At 62.4% G+C, this 22,633-nt stretch overlaps 2 protein-coding genes across 4 annotated transcripts; one reads left to right on the top strand and one right to left on the bottom strand.

Annotated features, from left to right (window-relative positions):
* The first annotated feature begins 24 nt into the window (after positions 1 to 24).
* COX6A2 (cytochrome c oxidase subunit 6A2) lies at positions 25 to 3,538 on the top strand. Its single transcript, XM_075018905.1, has 3 exons — positions 25 to 182; positions 1,800 to 1,942; positions 3,402 to 3,538. The coding sequence occupies exons 1-3, from the start codon at positions 110 to 112 to the stop codon at positions 3,480 to 3,482; spliced, it is 297 nt and encodes a 98-aa protein (XP_074875006.1). The 5' UTR covers positions 25 to 109; the 3' UTR covers positions 3,483 to 3,538.
* A 66-nt stretch (positions 3,539 to 3,604) lies between these two features.
* On the bottom strand, positions 3,605 to 20,727 carry LOC142026040 (integrin alpha-X-like). 3 transcript variants are annotated; one of them, XM_075018796.1, is made up of 31 exons: positions 20,227 to 20,727; positions 18,048 to 18,097; positions 17,821 to 17,938; positions 17,627 to 17,730; positions 17,469 to 17,533; positions 16,929 to 17,043; positions 16,689 to 16,819; positions 16,286 to 16,431; positions 16,038 to 16,191; positions 15,093 to 15,243; positions 14,946 to 15,019; positions 14,709 to 14,838; positions 13,627 to 13,775; positions 13,408 to 13,548; positions 13,114 to 13,320; positions 12,025 to 12,155; positions 11,781 to 11,938; positions 10,853 to 11,007; positions 10,635 to 10,766; positions 9,261 to 9,334; positions 9,022 to 9,163; positions 8,392 to 8,499; positions 8,211 to 8,290; positions 8,058 to 8,135; positions 5,065 to 5,146; positions 4,855 to 4,962; positions 4,653 to 4,736; positions 4,438 to 4,551; positions 4,154 to 4,249; positions 3,934 to 4,044; positions 3,605 to 3,809 (listed from the first exon to the last, which is right to left on the bottom strand). In XM_075018796.1, the coding sequence occupies exons 1-31, from the start codon at positions 20,358 to 20,360 to the stop codon at positions 3,726 to 3,728; spliced, it is 3,606 nt and encodes a 1,201-aa protein (XP_074874897.1). In that variant the 5' UTR covers positions 20,361 to 20,727; the 3' UTR covers positions 3,605 to 3,725. The 3 variants fall into 3 exon arrangements, with proteins under 3 accessions (XP_074874897.1, XP_074874898.1, XP_074874899.1); XM_075018797.1 differs by having other exon boundaries at positions 4,653 to 4,733; XM_075018798.1 differs by lacking the exons at positions 17,821 to 17,938; positions 18,048 to 18,097.
* Positions 20,728 to 22,633: the final 1,906 nt, after the last annotated feature.

The raw sequence follows: 22,633 nt of genomic DNA, 5'->3' as shown, positions 1-22,633 counted from the left end.
GCCTCAGCCTATTGGCCAGGATGAAGGGGGGGGGTGGGGGTGTCGTGGGGCCAGGGTGACCGCAAATTTGGGGGGGGGGGGGGGTGTCATTCGCCCTTCAACTGCCACCATGGTCACTTGGGGGGCTGCCCCACGGCGGACCCTGGCGTCCGCCGCCGGGGCCCACGCCGGTGCGGCTGGAGGTCGGGGGAGGGGGGATACGTGTGGGGTGGTTTTGGGGGGTTTTGGGGGGATATTGGGGTGTATCTGGGGGTGATGGGTGATATTGGGGTGGTTTGGGGTGTATCAGGAGGGGTTTGGGGCAGCTTTGGGTCTGTGGTGGGTGGTTTTGGGGTGATGTTGGGGTGTTTTGGGGTGATGGGTGATATTGGGGTGTATTGGGTGGTTTCGGGGTGTTTGGGGCAATGTTGGGGTGTATCCGGTGATATTGGGGTGTATTGGGTGGTTTCGGGGTGATGGGTGAAATTGGGGTGATATTGGGTGTTTTGGGGGTGTTTGGGGCAATTTTGGGGTGTATTGAGTGGGTTTGGGGTGATATTGGGGTGTATTGAGAAGTTTTGGGGTGTATCAGGAGGGGTTTGGGGTAGCTTTGGGTCTGTGGTGGGTGGTTTTGGGGTGATATTGGGGTATTTTGGGGTGATGGGTGATATTGGGGTGTATTGGGTGGTTTTGGGGTGTTTGGGGCAATGTTGGGGTGTATCCGGTGATATTGGGGTGTATTGGGGTGTATTGGGTGGTTTCGGGGTGATGGGTGAAATTGGGGTGATATTGGGTGTTTTGGGGGTGTTTGGGGCAATTTTGGGGCGTATTGAGTGGTTTTGGGGTGATATTGGGGTGTATTGAGAAGTTTTGGGGTGTATCAGGAGGGGTTTGGGGTAGCTTTGGGTCTGTGGTGGGTGGTTTTGGGGTGATATTGGGGTATTTTGGGGTGATGGGTGATATTGGGGTGTATTGGGTGGTTTTGGGGTGATGGGTGATATTGGGGTGTATTGGGTGGTTTTGGGGTGTTTGGGGCAATGTTGGGGTGTATCCGGTGTTTTGGGGTGATATTGGGGTGTATTGGGTGTTTTGGTGGTGTTTGGGGCAATGTTGGGGTGTATCCGGTGATATTGGGGTGTATTGGGTGGTTTCGGGGTGATGGGTGAAATTGGGGTGATATTGGGTGTTTTGGGGGTGTTTGGGGCAATTTTGGGGTGTATTGAGTGGGTTTGGGGTGATATTGGGGTGTATTGAGAAGTTTTGGGGTGTATCAGGAGGGGTTTGGGGTAGCTTTGGGCCTGTGGCGGGTGTTTTTGGGGTGTTTCGGGCAATATTGGGGTGTATCTGGGGTGATGGGTGAAATTGGGGTGTATTGAATGGTTTTGGGGTGTTTTGGGTGCTACTGGCACTGCGTCAGGTGGGTTTGGGTGTCTCTGGTAGTTTTGGGGGTCTTGGGGGGGACGTATTGGGTGACATCGGGGTGCACAGGGCGAGTTTCTGGTGTTTTGGGGACACGTTAAGGTGGAACTGGGCTGTATCGGGCGGATTTGGGGTGTTTTGGGGTGTAGCGCGTGTTTTGGGGTGTAGCAGGATGTGACTCGTGTTTTGGGGGGCTCTGTGGGGCGTTTTGGGCGTATTTGGGGGTGTTTTGGGGGTGATGGTGCACCCGTGGTTTCGGGGCGTTATTGGGTGACATGGACCCAGGGGTGCCCTGGGCTGTTTTGGGGTGCACTGGGTGACACCTTGGGGTCTACGAAGACCTCGAGGGGGGGGGGAGTGGATTTGGGGGTGCCCCAGCCCCAAAAATACCTGTGGGGCAGGTCGGACGTGGCGGACACTGTCGTTCCTGGTGGCTCTGCCGGGGGTGGGGGTCTGCATGCTCAACGCTTGGCTGGCGAAGAACCGGCACCCCCACGGCCCCCCGACGTTCGTGCCGTATCATCACCTCCGGATCCGCACCAAGGTACGGGGGGGGGAAGGCCTGACGCCGGGGTAGATGGGCACCTATGGGGTGGTTATGGGGTGGGGAAGGCCTGACACTGGGGTAGATGGGCCCCTATGGGGTGGTTATGGGGTGGAGAAGACCTGATGCCAGGGTAGATGGGCACCTATGGGGTGGATATGGGGTGGGGAAGACCTGATAATGGGGTAGATGGGCCCCTATGGGGTAGATATGGGGTGGAGAAGACCTGACGCCGGGGTAGATGGGCTCCTATGTGGTGGATATGGGGTGGAGAAGACCTGATGGAAGGGTAGATGGGCCCCTATGGGGTGGTTATGGGGTGAAGAAGACCTGACGCCGGGGTAGATGGGCTCCTATGGGGGGGATATGGGCCAGGGAAGGCCTGATGCCGGGGTAGATGGGCCCCTATGGGGCGGATATGGGGCAAGGAAGCCCTGATGCCAGGGTAGATGGGCACCTATGGGGGGGATATGGGGTGGAGAAGACCTGACGCCGGGGTAGATGGGCACCTATGGGGTGGATATGGGGTGGGAAAGGCCTGACATGGGGGTAGATGGGCACCTATGGGGTTGGGAAGACCTGACAGTGGGGTAGATGGGCACCTATGGGGTGGATATGGGGCGGGGAAGGCCTGAGGCCGGGGTAGATGGGCCCCTATGGGGTTGGGAAGGCCTGACGCCGGGGTAGATGGGCTCCTATGGGGCAGGGAAGGCCTGATGCCGGGGTAGATGGGGCTCCTATGGGGTGGATATGGGGCGGGGAAGGCCTGACGCCGGGGTAGATGGGCCCCTATGGGGCGGATATGGGGCAAGGAAGGCCTGATGCCAGGGTAGATGGGCACCTATGGGGTGGGGAAGGCTTGATGCCGGGGTAGATGGGCCCCTATGGGGGGGATATGGGGTGGAGAAGACCTGACGCTGGGGTAGATGGGCAACTATGGGGCAGATATGGGGCAGGGAAGGCCTGATGCCGGGGTAGATGGGCCCCTATGGGGTTGGGAAGACCTGACACTGGGGTAGATGGGCACCTATGGGGTGGTTATGGGGTGGAGAAGACCTGATGCAAGGGTAGATGGGCACCTATGGGGCAGGGAAGGCCTGATGCCGGGGTAGATGGGGCTTCTATGGGGTGGATATGGGGCGGGGAAGGCCTGACGCCGGGGTAGATGGGCCCCTATGGGGCGGATATGGGGCAGGGAAGGCCTGACGCCAGGGTAGATGGGCCCCTATGGGGTTGGGAAGGCCTGACGCCGGGGTAGATGGGGCTCCTATGGGGTGGATACGGGGTGGAGAAGACCTGATGCAAGGGTAGATGGGCACCTATGGGGCAGGGAAGGCCTGACGCCGGGGTAGATGGGGCTCCTATAGGGCGGATATGGGGTGGAGAAGACCTGACGCCGGGGTAGATGGTCCCAGGGGCCTCCTGCCGCTGAGCCCCGTCTCTCTCTTTCTCCCCACAGCCATTCCCGTGGGGTGACGGGAACCACACGCTCTTCCACAACCCCCACACCAACCCCCTGCCCACAGGCTACGAAAATTAGGGACCCCCCCCCCCCCCCGCCGCCGGCTCCCCTCGGCAATAAATGCTCTGAACCTGCCCCACCTCCCTCCTTCAGCCCTGCCCCACGGCGGACCCACATATCGTGCCCCATAGCAGACACGGGTGGGGGGGGGGGACTTCCACCATTCGGGGTTTAATAATGGGGAGACCCCGGGGGGGGGGGGGCCGGGCACCCATCAGCCCCCCGTTCCTGGCAGGGGGACGCAAGATTCTGGGGGTCACCTCACCCCTGGGGGTCACCCACGGGGGCGGTGGGGGTCCCGTCGCCTTCCATGAGCTCCTTGTAGTGACGCTTGAAGAAGCCCACCTGGGGGGGGGGGGGCAAAAAAAAAAACCAAACAGGGTGGGAAGGTGAGTCTGGGGTGGGGGAGAGGAGAAGACCCCACCCCATGTGGGTGGGGGGGTCTCCCAGGACACCCCCCCCCCCTCACCTTGTAGAGCACCAAAGCCACCAGAGCCAGCAGGACGAGCCCCCCCACGGTCCCCCCCAGGATGAGGGGCAGCGGGTCGGGGGTCTCCAGGCGTTCCACCTCCGTCCGCACCTACGGGAGACGAGGGTGGCCGGGGAAAGGGACCCAAACGTACGGGACCCCCCCCCAACCCACCCCACGGAAACCCCCCCCCCCTAGATTTGGGGTTTGGGGGCTTCACCTGGAGTTGGGGGTCCTTCCCGGTATTCCAGAAGCGTCCCACGTCGTAGAAGACCCGGGCCGAGCTCTGCACGACCACCTTGGGCTGGAGGGGGGTCTTTGGGGTGGGGGGGGGAAGATGTGGGGCAGCCGTGGGGCACAGGGTATCGCCGTGGGGCGTCCCGCCGCCCCCCCCGGGGCACCCTCCCCATCCTCGGGTTGCCCCTCGAGACGGGTCGGCCGGTGGGATGACCCCCCCCCCCCCAAACACCCCCCGGCTGCCCCCCCCCCCGGCTGCCCCCTTACCGATGTCACCCAGCCCAGGGCCAGGGTCCCCCCCAGGCTGAACCCCAAGGATTGGGGGGGGTCCAGCTCCTGGAGCTGGCACTGCAGCTCCCGGCAAGCGGCCACGGTGCAGTCCTGAGTGGGGGGGGGGGACACACAGAGAGGGGCGAGGGGGTGAGGTGGGGGGCTGGGAAGACCCCCAGCACCCCACGTCCCCGGTGGGGGGGGGCACTCACCAGTACGGGGTGCTCCCGCAGGCGCTGGGGGATGTCGGGGACCCCCGGGCGCTCGGCCACCGTCCGGCACTGCACCAGCTCCTGCTGGGGTCGGGGGGGGGGGGGGGATCCCAGTTTTGGGGACCCCCCACCCCCTTTCTGGGCTGTCGCCGCTGTGGGGTCACCCCCGTTTTTGGGGGACAGCGGGGTGGGGGGGTGTTACCTGGTCAGGGGTGACCTTCAGCTGGTCCCACAGCGGGGTCCCCCCCAGGGCGGTGGGGACCCAGAAGGTGACGTTGATGGGGAGACCCCTCTGGCCCAAGATCTTCACCTGGGGAGGGGGACGGTGGGGACGGGACCCCCAGCGCGACGGGGGGGGACCCGGGCGGGCGGGATGGGCCCCCTCCCTCCATCCCTCCCTCCCAGCCCTCACCTCGTAGCGGTGGGTGACGGGGGCACTGGTGGGGGCTCCCGCGTGGGTCGAGACGTTGACGTACTTGGTGGAGTCCGGGGTGCTGGGGGGGGGGAGAGGGGAGGGGGTGGGGGTGGGGGGGCGGGGAGGGGGCGTGAGGGGGACGGTGGGGACGAGGGAGGTGGTGGGACGGTGGGGACCAGAGACGCGGGGCTGGTGGGACGTTGGGGATGAGGGACGTGGGGCTGGAGCCACGTTGTGGACCAGAGACGTGGGGCTGGTGGGATGTTGGGGATGGGGAACATGGGGCTGGTGGCACGTTGGGGACCAGAGATTTGGGGCTGGTGGCATGTTGGGGGTGAAGGACGTGGGGCTGGTGGGACGTTGGCGAACACAGGGACGCGGGGTTGGTGGGACGTTGAGGATGAGGAACGTGGGGCTGGAGCCACGTTGGGGATGAGGGACGTGGGGCTGGTGGGACGTTGGGGGACCAGAGACGTGGGGCTGGTGGGACCTTGAGGATGGGGAACATGGGGCTGGTGGGACTTTGGGGATGGGGAACATGGGGCTGGTGGCATGTTGGGGACCAGAGATGTGGGTCTGGTGCCACATTGAGGACCAGAGACGTGGGGCTGGTGGCACATTGGGGATGAGAAACGTGGGGCTGGTGGCACTTTGGGGACCAGAGACGTGGGGCTGGTGGGACATTGAGGACCAGAGACATGGGGCTGGTGGCACGTTGGGGATGAGGAACATGGGGCTGGTGGCATGTTGGGGACCAGAGATTTGGGGCTGGTGGCACGTTGGGGGTGAGGGACGTGGGGCTGGTGGGACGTTGAGGATGGGGAACATGGGGCTGGTGGCATGTTGGGGATGAGGGCCGTGGCGATGGAACACTGCGGATGAGGGACAGGGGATGGTGGGACGTGGGGGAACACGGGGACGTGGGGTTGATGGCACGTTGGGGACCAGAGACATGGGGCTGGTGGCACATTGGGGTTGAGGAACGTGGGGCTGGTGGCACATTGTGGACTAGAGACATGGGGCTGGTGGCACGTTGAGGATGAGGAAAATGGGGCTGGTGGCACTTTGGAGACCATGGACATGGGGCTGGTGGGACCTTGAGGATGGGGAACATGGGGCTGGTGGCACGTTGGGGACCAGAGACGTGGGGCTGGTGGCACGATGGGGATGAGGAACGTGGGGCTGGTGGGACGTTGGGGATGAGGAACGTGGGGCTGGTGGCACTTTGGGGACCATGGACATGGGGCTGGTGGGACCTTGAGGATGGGGAACATGGGGCTGGTGGCGCATTGGGGACCAGAGACGTGGGGCTGGTGGGACGTTGGGGATGAGGGATGTGGGGCTGGTGGGACATTGTGGACCAGAGACGTGGGGCTGGTGGCATGTTGGGGTTGACGAACGTGGGGCTGGTGGCATGTTACGGACCAGAGATTTGGGGCTGGTGGCATGTTGGGGGTGAGGGACGTGGGGCTGGTGGCACATTGGGGACCAGAGATGTGGGTCTGGTGCCACATTGAGGACCAGAGACATGGGGCTGGTGGGACGTTGAGGATGGGGAACATGGGGCTGGTGGCACGTTGGGGACCAGAGATGTGGGGCTGGTGGCACGTTGGGGGTGAGGGACGTGGGGCTGGTGGGACGTTGAGGATGGGGAACATGGGGCTGGTGGCATGTTGGGGATGAGGGCCGTGGCGCTGGCACACTGCGGATGAGGGACAGGGGATGGTGGGATGTGGGGGAACATGGGGACGTGGGGTTGATGGCACGTTGGGGACCAGAGACGTGGGGCTGGTGGCACATTGGGGTTGAGGAACGTGGGGCTGGTGGCACATTGTGGACTAGAGACATGGGGCTGGTGGCACGTTGAGGATGAGGAAAATGGGGCTGGTGGCACTTTGGAGACCATGGACATGGGGCTGGTGGGACCTTGAGGATGGGGAACATGGGGCTGGTGGCATGTTGGGGATGAGAGATGTGGGGTTGGTGGGACGTTGGGGATGAGGAACATGGGGCTGGTGGCACGTTGGGGACCAGAGACGTGGGGCTGGTGGGACGTTGGGGATGAGGAACGTGGGGCTGGTGGCACTTTGGGGACCATGGACATGGGGCTGGTGGGACCTTGAGGATGGGGAACATGGGGCTGGTGGCGCGTTGGGGACCAGAGACGTGGGGCTGGTGGGACATTGGGGATGAGGGATGTGGGGCTGGTGGGACGTTGTGGACCAGAGACGTGGGGCTGGTGGCACGTTGGGGTTGACGAACGTGGGGCTGGTGGCATGTTAGGGACCAGAGATTTGGGGCTGGTGGCATGTTGGGGGTGAGGGACGTGGGGCTGGTGGCACATTGGGGACCAGAGATGTGGGTCTGATGCCACATTGAGGACCAGAGACGTGGGGCTGGTGGGACCTTGAGGATGGGGAACATGGGGCTGGTGGCACATTGGGGATGAGGGACGTGGGGCTGGTGGGACCTTGAGGATGGGGAACATGGGGCTGGTGGCACGTTGGGGACCAGAGATTTGGGGCTGGTGGCACGTTGGGGGTGAGGGACGTGGGGCTGGTGGGACGTTGCGGATGAGGAACGTGGGGCTGGAGCCACGTTGTGGACCAGAGACGTGGGGCTGGTGGCACGTTGGGGATGAGGGCCGTGGCGATGGCACATTGCGGATGAGGGACAGGGGACGGTGGGACGTTGGGGATGAGGAACGTGGGGCTGGTGGCACATTGGGGTTGAGGAACCTGGGGCTGGAGCCACGTTGTGGAGCAGAGATGTGGGGTTGGTGGCACGTTGGGGTTGAGGAACGTGGGGCTGGTGGCACTTTGGGGACCATGGACATGGGGCTGGTGGGACCTTGAGGATGGGGAACATGGGGCTGGTGGCGCGTTGGGGACCAGAGAGGTGGGGCTGGTGGCGCGTGGGGGAACGCGGGGACGTGGGGCAGGTGACACGGGTGGGGGTCGCGGGCGGCCCGGCGAGGCGTCACCCCGTACCTGGCGAGGACGAGGAAGACGCCGTACTTCACCGGGATCTCGGCGCGCTGCACCCGGCCGCCCGGCGCCCCGTTGTCGCTGCGGCAGAGGGGCGTGACGAGGGTCGCCTCCCCCCCCCGCCGCCCACCCCCCTGCCCGCCCCCTGCCCCTCACCTGCTGGCATCGGCCACCACCTCCAACGCCCCCCCCAGCTCCGCGCCGTGGGGCACGTCCAGGCTGACGGTGAACGCGACCTGTGGGACGGGACGCCGGGGCGTCAGCCCCCGACCCGCCTCACGGGGGGACGGCCCCGAGCGGGCCGGGGGGGTCGGGGGGACGCGGGGACCCCCGCTACCTCGGCGCCGGGGCGGAAGATGGGGTGGTTGACGAGGCAGACGGTTCTGCGCCGCGGTCCCTCCGCCGGCTCCGAGTTGCAGCGCAGGGACGCGGATCTCCTGGAGGACTGAGAACGTCCCCCGAGGGGGTGTCAGGGTGGGCAAGACAACCCGGGGGGGGGTCAGGGGACTTCTGGAGGCCAGAGGGGCTTGGGAGCGCTCCTGAGGACGTCTGGAACGGTTTAGGAGGCCACAGGGGCTTCTGGAGGGCTTGGGGGACACCTGGAAGGGCTTGGGGTGGGCGAATGGGGATCTGGGAGGTCTTGGGGACACCTGGATGGGTTTTGGGTAGCGTGAGGACAGCTGGAGAAGGTTTCGGAGCCCACGTGGGCCTACGGAGGACCTCGAGGACGTCTGGGGGGGATTTCTGGAGGCCAGAGAGACTTCTGGGGGTCTAGGGGACATCTGGAGAGGGTTCAGGAGGCCACGTGGACTTGGGGGGAATGTCGAGGAGATCCGGAGGGGAGCTGGGCATCCACGTGAGCTTGTAGATAGTCTGGAAGAGCTTTAGGAGGGCAAATGCACTTCTGGAGGGTCTTGGGGACTTCTGGGGGGGTCTTCTAGGCTCCGAAGGATTTGGGGGGGGTTACCTGGAGCACCGCAGCCTTGCGGTAGGAGAGGGCGCCGGCGTGACGCAGCTGGACGGTGGTCCCGTACGAGTCCTCCCCGCGGTTGCGGAGGGCGACGGTGACGTCCACCACGTCGTTCACCCCCACCACGAGGGTCTCCAGCCTGGGGGGGGGGCGGGACACAGAGCGGGGTGGGGGCAGGCGGGGGCAGAGCCCAGCATCCACGGGTGTCCCCTGACACGGGGAACGGGGGGACCTACCCAGAGAAGTTGAAGGAGACCTGGAGGTCGTCGACGCAGACGTTGTCGTCACCGCAGTTCTTCTCGAAGGGCAGCTGAGGAGACGCCTCGTCCGTCCGTCCGTCCGTCCGTCCGTCCCCCAGGCGGCCGGCTGGCTGCCGTCCTCTCCTTCATCCTCCCACCCCTCAGCCAGCCGTCTGTCCAGCTGCCCACCCACCCTGGCTCTCCTAGGGCCTCCCAACCCTCCCCATGCATGGATGTCCTTCCACGGAGCTGGCCTTCCGCCCGTCCTCGTGTCCTTCCTTCCTCCCAACCTAGCCACCTGTCCTTCTGTCCTTCCTCCCGAGCATCTCTCCATCCTCCCTTCCTCCCATCTTCCCTTGATTCCTCCCTTCCGTCCATCCATCCCACCTCCTTTCTCTCCATGGATCCATCTGTCCTTCTTGCCTCTTGACCTTCCACCCATCCCACCTCCTTTCTCTCCATGGATCCATCTGTCCTTGCCTCTTCTCCGTCCATCCATCCATCCCACCTCACTTATTTCCACGGATCAGTCTGTCCTTCTTGCCTCTTGACCTTCCATCCATCCCACCTCCCTTGTCTCCATGGATCCATCTGTCCTTCTTGCCTCTTGTCCTTCCACCCATCCCACCTCCCTTCTCTCCACGGATCCATCTGTCCTTCTTGCCTCTTGACCTTCCACCCATCCCACCTCCTTTCTCTCCATGGATCCATCTGTCCTTGCCTCTTCTCCGTCCATCCATCCATCCCACCTCACTTATTTCCACGGATCAGTCTGTCCTTCTTGCCTCTTGTCCTTCCATCCATCCCACCTCCTTTCTGTCCACGGATCCGTCTGTCCCTCTTGCCTCTTGACCTTCCATCCATCCCACCTCCCTTCTCTCCATGGATCCATCTGTCCTTCTTGCCTCTTGTCCGTCCATCCATCCATCCCACCTCCTCTCTCTCCACGGATCCATCTGTCCTTCTTGCCTCTTGACCTTCCACCCATCCCACCTCCCTTCTCTCCACGGATCCATCTGTCCTTCTTGCCTCTTGTCCGTCCATCCATCCATCCCACCTCCTCTCTCTCCACGGATCCATCTGTCCTTCTTGCCTCTTGACCTTCCATCCATCCCACCTCCTCTCTCTCCACGGATCCGTCTGTCCTTCTTGCCTCTTGTCCTTCCACCCATCCCACCTCCCTTATTTCCACGGATCCATCTGTCCTTCTTGCCTCTTGACCTTCCACCCATCCCACCCCCCCTTCCACCGCTCCATCCCTCTGTCCTTCCACCCTTCCGTCCACCCACGCCCCCCCCCCAACCCTACAGCCCACCACCGCTCCCCTCCGACGCCGCCGCCGCCGCCGTGGGGTGCCCCCCAAGCCCCTACCGTGCCCACGGCCACCATCACCGAGTCCTCGCTCAAGGCTGGCCGCAGCCCCCCGGCCACCCCGATGGGGTCTCCCGTGGCATCGTAGGTGAGGCGCAGCACCAGGGGGGTCAGCGTGTCCTGTGGGCACCCCTGCCCAGCACAGAGAGACCACCGTGACCCCCGGGCCGGTGCCGCCCCCCCCCGACCGCCCCGCCGGGACCTTTCCCGACACCCACCGTGAAGGCGACGCCGAAGGTCTCGCACCTCTGCCCGACGCCCAGTCGGAGGGTCCCGTTGCGGACGGCGGCGCCGCCGGCAAAGACGGCCCGGACCATCGCCCGGCTGGGGTCCAGGGCCGCCTGGTACCGGAGGGTGGTGGAAAGCTGGCTGCCTGCGGGGAAGGGGAGCGGAAGGTGGGTGGCCGGGGTCCCTGGCAGCCCTCCGGGATGGTGGGAAAGGGGAGGATGGAGAGCCGGATGGATTTCGGAGGGTCTTGAGGACATCTGGAGGGGCTTTAGAGGGCCACGGGGACTTCTGGGGGGCTCGGGAGACATCTGGAGGGGCTTTGGGAGGCCACGGGGACTTCTGGGGGGCTCGGGAGACATCTGGAGGGGCTTTGGGAGGCTAGACAGGCTTCTGGTGGGTCTTGAGGACATCTGGATGGGCTTTGGGAGGCTAGACAGGCTTCTGGTGGGTCTTGAGGACATCTGGAGGGGATTTAGGAGGCCACAGGGACTTCTGAGGGGCTCGGGAGACATGTGGAGGGGCTTTGGGAGGCCAGACAGGCTTCTGGTGGGTCTCGAGGACATCTGGAGGGGATTTAGGGGGCCACGTGGACTTCTGGGAGGCTCAGGAGACATCTGGAGGGGATTTAGGAGGCCACGGGGACTTCTGGGGGTCTCGGGAGACATCTGGATGGGCTTTGGGAGGCCAGACAGGCTCCTGGTGCGTCTTGAGGACATCTGGAGGGGATTTAGGAGGCCATGTGGACTTCTGGGGGTCTTAAGGATACTTGGAGGGGCTTTGGGAGGCCAGATGGACTTCTGGGGGTCTTGAGAACGTGAGGAGGCGGCTTGGGGGGGGGTGTCTGTGTACACCTCTGGGGGGGCTTGGGGACACCTGCAGATGCTTTGGGGGTCCAGGCGGACATCTAGGAGATCTCACCAAAGTTGTCAGGGGTTTTCTTGGTGCCGAGGAAGCAGATCTTAGCCGTGGCCACTTCTCCCTTGAGCACTTCCTCCTCCTGACAGTCAAAAGCGGCCGCGGGGATCTCCTGGGGCTCGAAAGTCACCGTCACGCGCATCCTGAGCAGCGGCTGAGACCTGGTGGTGACAACCGGAGGGGGGTTGGCGGTGGCCCCTCCACCCTCCAGGCTGTGGAAGGTCTCAGGTGGGTTCCCCGGGCGGACCTGAGCAGCAGAACCTGTCCCTGGGCGCCCACGGCCACGTCCGGCAGCCTGTCCCCCGTCAGGTCCTGGCCACCGCTGATGGCCTGGCCAAAATAGCGTGGCCCGCTGGAGAAGCGGGCACCTGAGATGCGCTGGGGGAGACAGAGGTGCCCGAGTGGGTGAGTCGTCTCTGGCCCCCAAGATGTTCCCAGCACCTGGGACATCTTCAGGAGCTGGAGGGTCTCCAGCATCCAGGACGTCTTGGGCACCTGGAGCATCTCCAGCACGCACGATGTCTTCATCACCCAAGGCCCCTCCAGCACCCAAGACGCCTTCAGCATGCAGGGTGTGTCCGGCACCCAGGACATCTCCACCACCCAAGATGCCTCCACCACCCAAGATGCCTCCATCACCCAATGCGTCTTCAGCACCCAGAACATCTCCATCCCCCAGAACATCTCCAGCACCCAAGATGCCTCCAGCACCCAAGGCATCTCCAGCACCCAAGATGCCTCCACCACCCAAGGCATCTTCTGCACCCAAGATGCCTCCACCACCCAAGGAATCGTCAGCACCCAGAACATCTCCAGCACCCAGAACACCTCCAGCACCCAAGATGCCTCGACCACTCAAGGCATCTTCTGCACCCAGGACATCTCCATCACCCAGGACATCTCCACCACCCAAGATGCCTCCACCACCCAAGGCATCTCCAGCACCCAAGATGCCTCCACCACCCAAGGAATCTTCAGCACCCAGAACATCTCCAGCACCCAGAACACCTCCAGCACCCAAGATGCCTCCACCACCCAAGGAATTGTCAGAACCCAGGACATCTCCATCACCCAGGACATCTCCACCACCCAAGATGCCTCCAGCACCCAAGGAATCTTCAGCACCCAGAACATCTTCATCACCCAGGACATCTCCACCACCCAGAACATCTTCATCACCCAGGACGCCTCCACCACCCAGGACGCCTCCGGCACCCAAGGTTTCTCCAGCACCCACCACGTCCCCACCGCCCCGCACCTCTCCCTCCCCCAGCAGGCACCCACCACCTGGGACATCCCCACCCCCAGCACCAGGGGCAGCGGGGGGGGGTCTCACCTGGCTGTACTGGGAGGCGACGCCTCCCTGCTTCCCGCGGAAGACGTAGACGGCCCCCCGCTCCTCGTCCTCCAGCGGGGCCCCCACCGCCACGTCGGGCCACCGGTCCCCGTCCACGTCCCCCAGGCGAGCCAGGCTGGCCCCAAAGCGCCCCAACGGGTGCCCGGGCTGTCCCCGCAGCATCTGCTGGCACTGCAACCGCCCGCCCTGGGGGGGGGGACGCGACGAGGCGCTGGGTACCCCCCTCTGCCCACCCCGGGGCGAGGCGGGAGGAGCGGGGTGGGGGTCCCCTACCTTCGGCCTCAGGGCGCAGACGGCCACGCGGCCCCCGCCGCCGGCCCCGTAGAACATGGGGGCCCCCACCAGCACCGCCTCGGCCGAGCCGTCCCCGTCGGGGTCCAGGGCGCACAGGGACGCCCCGAAGTAGGAGCCCACCTGCGGGGAGAAGCGGCCGTGGGGCTGGCTGGGGGGGCGTCGGGGGGGCCCTCCCTGTTCCCGCGGCCCCCCGCTTACCTGCGGCCCCGCGGCATCGGCCAGGAGCTCCCAGGGCGCCCGGGGGCCGCGGAGGTGGAAGAGGAGGAGGCGGCCAACGTGGCGGTAGCGGGGGGCTCCCAGCGCCAGCGCCCGCCTGCCCCCCAGGGACAGGGACTCGGCCGCGTAGCCTGGTCACGGGGCGGGGGGTCAGCGGGGGACCCTCCCGGGGGTGTCAGCGGCCCCGGGAGCCGTGCGGGGATGCTGACGTCCCCAGGATCCTCATGGGGGCACCGACATCCCCAGGACATCATGGGGGCACCAGGACCCCCAGGATCCTCATGGGGGCACCGACATCCCCAGGATCCTCATGGGGGCACCAGTATCCCCACATCTCATGGACGCACCAACATCACCAGAACATCATGGGGGCACCAACATCCCCAGGAATTCATGGAGGCACCAGGACCCCCAGGATCCTCATGGGGCCACCAGTATCCCCAGGAACTCATGGGGGTACCAGTATCCTCAGGACCCTCACGGGGGCACCAGTATCCCCACATCTCATGGACGCACCAACATCCCCAGAACATCATGGGGGCACCAGGACCCCCAGGATCCTCATGGGGGCACCAGGACCCCCAGGATCCTCATGGATGCACCAACATCCCCAGAACATCATGGGGGCACCAGGATCCCCAAGACATCCTGGGGGCACCACCATCCCCAGGATGCTCACGGGGGCACCAACATCCCCACGTCTCTTGCGGAGACGCTGCTGACGTCCCCTGGACCTCACGGGGACACCAAGGTCCCCAGGTTGATGCTGCTGACGTCCCCTGGACCTCACGGGGACACCAACGTCCCCAGGGACACTGTGAGGACACCGATGTCCCCAGGACCCTCACGGGGACATTCGCAAGGACCCGACATCCCCAGGACCCCTGCGAGGACGCCCCTCTCCCCGGCACGCTCCCGGGGACCCTCGCCAGGGACCCCTGTCCCCGCAAGACCCTCACGGGAACCCGACCTCCCCAGCCCCACACGGGGACCCTCCCAGGGGACGCCGCCGTCCCCGGGACCCCGGCGGGGACCCGTCCATCCCCGTCCCAGGCAGCCCGTACCCAAGTAGGCGTCGTTCATGTCCCCGGCCGCTCGGGACGCGTTGACGAAGGTGGTCTCCCCGCTTCTGCCGTAGACAAAGACCCCTCCGGACCAGTCGTAGGCGCCCACCGCTCCCAGTACGGGCCCCTCCTGCACCAGGAAAGTCCGGGAGGGGGACGGCGGTTGGGGGGGGGGAGGGCGGGCGGTCCTGCCCCGGGGACACCCCGCGGGGTCTCAGGTGGCCGGGGGACACTTACGGGGGTGAGCAGGGCGCTGAAGCCCTCCTGGGCCATCTCCAGCTGGAAGGAGCTGCTGTCGGCAGACTGGGTGCCTGGGGGGAGGCAGGGGTGAGCGGGGGGCAGCGGCTGCCCCCCCCTCAGCCACCCTCCGGCCCCCCCCAGTACCCTCGATGGCGAAGATCTTCTCCTGCAGCTGGTTCTGGATGCCCTGCAGGGCGTCGAAGTTGTCGACCCGGAAGACGTGGTCCTCGCTGGGTTTGGAGGCGATGGTGCGGAGCTCTTCCACGGCATCTGGATCCACGAAGGCGCTGCCCACCTGTGGTCAGAGCAGGATGGGTGCCGGGAGGGCCGGAGAGGTTCGGGAGGGAAGGAAGGACGGGTGGACGGGTGTTTGGAGAGGGAGGGACGGACAGACGTGAATAGAATGGATGGAGATGGTTGGAGGGGGATGGATGGAGGTGGTTGGAGGGGGATGGAGATGGTTGGAGGGGGATGGATGGAGATGGTTGGAGGTGGATGGTTGGAGGTGGTTGGAGGTGGATGGATGGAGATGGTTGGAGGTGGATGGATGGAGATGCTTGGAGGGGGATGGATGGAGATGGTTGGAGGGGGATGGAGATGGTTGGAGGGGGATGGATGGAGATGGTTGGAGGGGGATGGATGGAGATGGTTGGAGGTGGATGGATGGAGATGTTTTGAGGGGGATGGATGGAGATGTTTGGAGGGGGATGGATGGAGATGGTTGGAGGTGGATGGATGGAGATGGTTGGAGGTGGATGGATGGAGATGCTTGGAGGGGGATGGATGGAGATGGTTGGAGGGGGATGGAGATGGTTGGAGGGGGATGGATGGAGATGGTTGGAGGGGGATGGATGGACATGGTTGGAGGTGGATGGATGGAGAGGTTTGGAGATGGATGGATGGAGATGTTTGGAGGGGGATGGATGGAGATGGTTGGAGGTGGATGGATGGAGATGGTTGGAGGTGGTTGGAGGTGGATGGATGGAGATGGTTGGGGATGGACGGACAAAGGGATGGTTAGATGGACAGATGCGTTTGGGATGGCCAGCTGCTTGGAGGTGGATGGCTTTGGGCATGCAGGTCCCTCACCCCAATGGCATAGCGGGTGACCCCCATCTTGTCGGCCAACGGGATGACTTGCGAGTACTCCAGATTGTCGTCATACTTCTTCCCATCCGTGATCACAATGAGGATCTTGTTGACGTCTTCTCGGGCCCCTCTGGCACGGCTGAACATGTCCGTCCTGCGCCGGGGAAGGACGAGGGTCGCCCTTCACGCCATGGTAGGTGGGAGATGGGGGGGGGTCACGGGTGGTTGAGGTGGGGGACGGGACTCACAGAACTGTCCAGATGGCGGTGGCAGTGCGGGTAGAGCTCTGGCGCTGGCGGACGTGCTTCAGCAGCTCAATGGGGTCTCGGGACCTCCGGAAGGTGTTGAAGTCAAAGTGGGTCAAGACGACATCGGAGAACTGGGAGAGAGCAAACTTGGGGGGGGGGGGACAGGGGAGGGACAACGTGGACATTCACCGGTGGGGACGCGACCGCCGCGGTAGCAGCCCCCCCACTGCCAAGAGAGCAAAGCAGCCCAAACCGTCACCCGTGGCGAGGAGCCGCACGCAACGTCAACGGAGACGAACCCCACCCCCCCCCAGCCCCGAGGTGACACCCCCTCGCCAACCGCCATTCGAGGGGTCCCTGCCAGATTTCGAGGGGTCCCTGCCAGCGCCCGGGTGGGCCGTACCTGCGTGTCGGTGCCCTTGAAGCGCTTCATCACCTCCGCGATGAAGGTCTTCATCGTCGAGAAGTCATAGGGGTTGATGCTGCCCGAGCCGTCGATGAGGAGCACCACATCTGAGGAGCGCTTGGGACACTCTTTTGGGGTGGGGGGGGGGGACGACACACAAAGACATCCCCATGGTCAACCAGGTCAGGATGTCCCCAACGCGCCCCTCCATACCCCCCCGCCGGTGATGTCCCATACCTGGTTGGGCAGCTGGGATGCGTCGGAGCTGCTGGAGGTTGGTGTCGAGGAGGACGCAGAAGCCGTTGAGGTGGATGTTCTCCCCGCAGGCTTGGGGCACCGTGGGGCCGCACGCCTGGGTTGGGGGCGGGGGGGGGGGGGGAGAAATCCCAAAATCAGCAGAGCCCAGGTGGCGTGGGGCGATCCCAGGGGCATGGTCATGTTTGGGGGGGGGGCAGCCCTCTTGAAGACCCCCCCAGAAAGACCAATTTTGGGGTGCGACCTCCTTGATGGCACAGCAGAATGGCCAAATTTGGGCGTAATCACCATGATTTCACCCCAGACCGGCCGATTTCATGGCACAATTCCCCCCCCAATGCCCAATTTCAGGGTGCAGCCTCCTTGATGGCACAGCAGAATGGCCAAATTTGGGCGTAATCGCCACGATTTCACCCCAGACCGGCCGATTTCAGGGCGCAATCCCCCGCCAATGCCCAATTTCAGGCCAAACCCCATCACGCCCCCCCCCCAACCATCAGCCAAGCCCCCTCCCATACTCACCAGCGCCCCAGTGTCCCCAGTAGCCAGCGCTAAGCCCAGGGACGCGTTGACGGCCCCCGGAGGTCCTAGGGAGAGATGGGGTGAGACCATCCTCCTCCTCCTCGGGGACCCAGATGTCCCGTTGTGGGTTGTTTTTTTTTTGGGGGGGGGGGTCTCACCAGTGACGGGGACCTCCTGGCATTTCCCCGAGCGGTGCCGGCATCGGTAAATCGTCCCCATCTTGTTGACGGCGCCGCGTTGCAACGGGGCACCCACAAGGACCCTGTTAGGGTGGGGGGAAAGGGGTAGAGGGAGGATTTTGGGGGAGGGGGGGGACACGGATTCCTCCCCGCGTGCCCCCTCCCCACCTTACCCGCCGTCGTCGGTGGTGCCGAAATGGGCCACGGTTTGCCCGAAAGCCCCCCCGGCGTCTCCGTGAAAGACCGTCACCGTCTCCACGTCCACCCCAGAACTGCGGCAGGAGGTCAGCACTGGTTTTGGGGGGGGGCACACAGTGGATTCAGGAATATGGGTCCCAGTAGACCCAGTCACCTGGGTGCTAAACCCCCCCCCCCAAAAAAAAAGAATCCAGGCACTCACCTGCCCCCAGGCAGGCGAGGAGAACCCAGGGCTCCATGTCTCGTCGGAAACTGGGACGGGATGACGGAAGCGGGGGCCAAAGCAGAAGTTGGGGTTGTGGGGCGGGAAGGAGAAGGAAGGGGCGGGGGGGGGGGGGGAGAGAAGGGCAGGAATTTGGGCAGAAAAAAACATAAAAGTGGGGGAAAACAGAGATATCGCGTAACGGGGGAGAAAAGGGCAAAAGAGGAGAAAAGATGGGGGGGGTACAGCTGCACAGGGCGCACAGCTGGATGGGGTAGAGGCGCACATCTGGATGGGGGTACAGCTGCGGGGGGGGGTGTTAAACGGTGTTGGGGTGCGGCTTGCTTGGGGAGGGGGGGGGGTCACCCCTATTTTTGGGGTGTCACGGCCGTCGGCTTTCACAACCCCACCAGGCGCGGCCAGCCCCTTGCACAACGGTGGTGGCCTCAAGGTGACGTCAACTTCCCTTCCCTGTCTCCGACAGGGAGATAAGTCCACCCACCCCCCCCACCACCACCGGAAAAAGCCACCGTCTGGGTTCCCCCCCCACCCCCAACCTCCTTCCTGCGGTGACCGCGGGGGTGGGATGAGGGAGGTGGGTGTGTCCGTCCATCCATCCCCAAAATTCCCATTCATTCAACCACCCACCCCCAACATCTCCAGCCAGGCAGGCCAAAATATCTCCATCCATCCATTTCCAAACTTCTTTATCCATCCATCTGTTGGTCCCCAAATACCTCCATCCATCCATCCATCCATCCATCCATCCTTCCATCCCCAAAATCCCCATCCATCCACCCCAAAACATCTCCATCCATCCATCCCAAAACATCTCCATCCATCCATTCATCCATTTCCAAACACCTCCATCCATCCTTCCATCCCCAAACATCTCCATCCCAAAACATCTCCATCCATCCATTCATCCATTTCCAAACATCTCCATCCATCCTTCCATCCCCAAAATCCCCATCCATCTATCCCAAAACATCTCCATCCATCCTTCCATCCCCAAAATCCCCATCCATCTATCCCAAAACATCTCCATCCATCCTTCCATCCCCAAAATCCCCATCCATCTATCCCAAAACATCTCCATCCATCCTTCCATCCCCAAAATCCCCATCCATCTATCCCAAAACATCTCCATCCATCCATTCATCCATCCCCAAACATCTCCATCCATCCTTCCATCCCCAAACATCTCCATCCCAAAACATCTCCATCCATTCATCCCCAAACATCTCCATCCATCCTTCCACCCCCAAACATCTCCATCCCAAAACATCTCCATCCATCCATTCATCCATTTCCAAACATCTCCATCCCAAAACATCCCCATCCATTCATCCCCAAACATCTCCATCCATCCTTCCACCCCCAAACATCTCCATCCCAAAACATCTCCATCCATCCATTCATCCATTTCCAAACATCTCCATCCCAAAACATCCCCATCCATTCATCCCCAAACATCTCCATCCATCCTTCCATCCCCAAACATCTCCATCCCAAAATATCTCCATCCATCCATCCTTCCATCCCCAAACATCTCCATCCCAAAACCTCCCCATCCATCCATCCCCAAACATCTCCATCCATCCTTCCATCCCCAAACATCTCCATCCCAAAACATCTCCATCCATCCATTTCCAAACATCTCCATCTATCCTTCCATCCCCAAACATCTCCATCCCAAAACATTTCCATCCATCCTTCCATCCCCAAACATCTCCATCCCAAAACATCTCCATCCGTCCACCCATTTCCAAACATTTCTATCCATCCTTCCACCCCCAAACATCTCCATCCATCCTTCCATTCCCAAACATCTCCATCCCAAAACATCTCCATCCATCCATTTCCAAACACTTCTATCTATCCTTCCATCCCCAAACATCTCCATCCTCAAATATCTCCATCCTCAAACATCTCCATCCTCAAACATCTCCATCCATCCATCCTCAAACATCTCCATCCTCAAACATCTCCATCCTCAAACATCTCCATCCATCCATCCTCAAACATCTCATCCCTCCATCCTCAACACCTCCATTTATCCACCCACCCCAAAACATCTCCCCATCTCCCTTCCTTCATCCATCCATCCATCCTTCCTCCTCCTCCCCACAGACCCCAGCCAGAAGCCCCCCCCGACCCTGGTGCACCCCCGAGGTACCTCTCCGGTCCTCTGGTCCACCGAAGGTCACCGATAGTTGGGGACAAGGCATGGGACAAGCTGTCACCAGACGCCGCTTTGGAGGAACCGCCGTCCCGGTGACTCAGGGTCACCCGCCAACACCTCACTCCCATCTTCCCACGGGCATTTGGCAACCGTCTGCCTCGTCACCCTCAAATCCCGCCGGTGACCCGCAACCATTGGCCGACATCTCACCCCACCCTTCAAGCAGCGTTGAGGAACCATCAGCTGCACCACGCCTGATCCGCGTGGCTCGGAGAAGAAGCTTTTGCGGGAGGTCTTCCTCCATTGACCCATGACCGTTGGCCAACAGCTCGTCCCACCCATCTGACCAGCATCGTCTGGGTCCCCGTAGCCCTTCGGGATTGTCCCACGCGTGGGGGAGAAGAAGCTTCTGGAAGAAGACTTCTTGAAGACTTCTTGAAGAAAACTTCTTGAAGACTTCTGGAAGAAGATTTCTTGAAGACTTCTTGAAGAAGACTTCTGGAAGAAAACTTCTTGAAGACTTCTGGAAGAAAACTTCTTGAAGATTTCAGGAAGAAGACTTCTTGAAGACTTCTTGAAGACGATTTCTTGAAGATTTCTTGAAGAAGACTTCTTGAGGACTTCTGGAAGACTTCTGGAAGACTTCTGGAAGAAGATTTCTGGAAGATTTCTGGAAGAAGACTTCTTGAAGACTTCTGGAAGAAAACTTCTTGGGGATTTCTTGAAGACTTCTGGAAGACTTCTTGAAGAAGATTTCTTGAAAACTTTTGGAAGAAGTCTTCTCGAAGAAGATTTCTTGAAAACTTTTGGAAGAAGACTTCTTGAAGAAGATTTCTTGAAGACTTCTTGAAGAAGGCTTCTTGAAGATTTCTGAAAGAACACTTCTTGAAGACTTCTGGAAGAAGATTTCTGGAAGAAGACTTCTTGAAGACTTCTGGAAGAAAACTTCTTGGGGATTTCTTGAAGACTTCTGGAAGAAGAATTCTTGAAGACTTCTGGAAGAAAACTTCTTGAAGACTTCTGGAAGAAGACTTCTTGAAGACTTCTCGAAGGTTCACCTTGAAGACGAAGCCCTCGGAGCGACCCGGGGTGGCGTGGGGTGGGTTCGGGGACAGGATTGGGGTGACAGGGTGGGGTGGAGAACTGGGCGACGCCGCGACATGGCCACGGCTGCAAGGGGCCGGCGGCCGCAACGGGGCGGTAGCCGTCGGCCGTTTGGGCACGCGGCCGCGGCCCAGGGTGACGGCGGGATGCTGGTCACCGGATGGGCGGCGTCGTGGGGACGTCGCAGGATCCCGGGGTGACACCGTTAGGATAGCTATAGGGTCTATAGGGCCACCCTACAAGTGCTATAGGGTCTGCGCCGCTGCTTCCCGCTCCTACGGGGTCTATAGGGCCACCCTACAGCTGCTATAGGGTCTGCGCAGCCCCACCTCACTCCTACAGGGTCTACTGGGCCACCCTACAGCCCCTCCCCAATCCTACAGGGTCTATAGGGCCACCCTACAGCTGCTATAGGGTCTGGGCAGCACCCCCACGCTCCTACAGGGTGTATAGGGCCACCCTACAGCTGCTATAGGGTCTGGGCAGCACCCCCACACTCCTACAAGGTCTATAGGGGCACACTAAACTGTTATAGGGTCTGCACAGCCCCCACACACTCCTACAGGGTCTATAGGGCCACACCAAAGCTGCTATAGGGTCTGCGCAGCCCCCCCCCCACGCTCCTACAGGGTCTATAGGGCCACCCTACAGCTGCTATAGGGTCTGAGCAGCCCCCCCCATGCTCCCACAGGCTCTCTAGGGTCACCCTACAGCTACTATAGGGTATGTGCAGCCCCCACACACTCCTACAGGGTCTACAGGGCCACCTTACAGCCCCTCCCCAACCCTACAGGGTCTATAGGACTCCCTAGAGCTGCTATAGGGTCTGCGCAGCCCCCCCCCGCTCCTACGGGGTCTATAGGGCCACACCAAAACTGCTATAGGGTCTCTGCAGCCCCTCCACGCTCCTACAGGGTCTATAGGGCCACCCTACAGTGCTATAGGGTCTGCGCAGCACCCCCACACTCCTACAGGGTCTATAGGGTCACCCTACAGCTGCTAGAGGGCCCGCACAGCCCCCCCCCCGCTCCTACAGGGTCTATAGGGCCACACCAAAGCTGCTATAGGATCCGTGCAGCCACCCATGCTCCTACAGGGTCTATAGGGCCACCCTACAGCTGCTATAGGGTCTGCACAGCCCCCCACACACACTCCGACAGGGTCTATAGGGCCACCCTACAGCTGCTTTAGGGTCTGGGCAGCCCCCCCACACTCATACAGGGTCTATAGGGCCACCCTACAGCTCCTATAGGGTCTCCGCAGGCCACTCACACTCATACAGGGTTTATAGGGCCAC

This window comes from Buteo buteo, chromosome 31 (genome assembly GCF_964188355.1).
Source record: "Buteo buteo chromosome 31, bButBut1.hap1.1, whole genome shotgun sequence".
NCBI classification, from domain to species: Eukaryota; Metazoa; Chordata; class Aves; order Accipitriformes; family Accipitridae; genus Buteo; species Buteo buteo.
This window is presented reverse-complemented; position numbering and strand designations above follow the sequence as displayed.

Bases quoted from the DNA above. Each gene is read 5' to 3' on its own strand.
- COX6A2 (XM_075018905.1), top strand. From the start codon at position 110: ATGGTCACTTGGGGGGCTGCCCCACGGCGGACCCTGGCGTCCGCCGCC. The intron at 183-1,799 runs GTCGGGGGAGGG...CCTGTGGGGCAG, and splicing joins CCACGCCGGTGCGGCTGGAG to GTCGGACGTGGCGGACACTG. The intron at 1,943-3,401 runs GTACGGGGGGGG...TTCTCCCCACAG, and splicing joins ACCTCCGGATCCGCACCAAG to CCATTCCCGTGGGGTGACGG.
- LOC142026040 (XM_075018796.1), bottom strand. From the start codon at position 20,360: ATGGGAGTGAGGTGTTGGCGGGTGACCCTGAGTCACCGGGACGGCGGT. The intron at 14,839-14,945 runs GTAAGTGTCCCC...TTCCTGGTGCAG, and splicing joins TCAGCGCCCTGCTCACCCCC to GAGGGGCCCGTACTGGGAGC. The intron at 8,136-8,210 runs GTGAGGGGCAGG...CCTCTGCCGCAG, and splicing joins GTGGTGGCCGATGCCAGCAG to CGACAACGGGGCGCCGGGCG.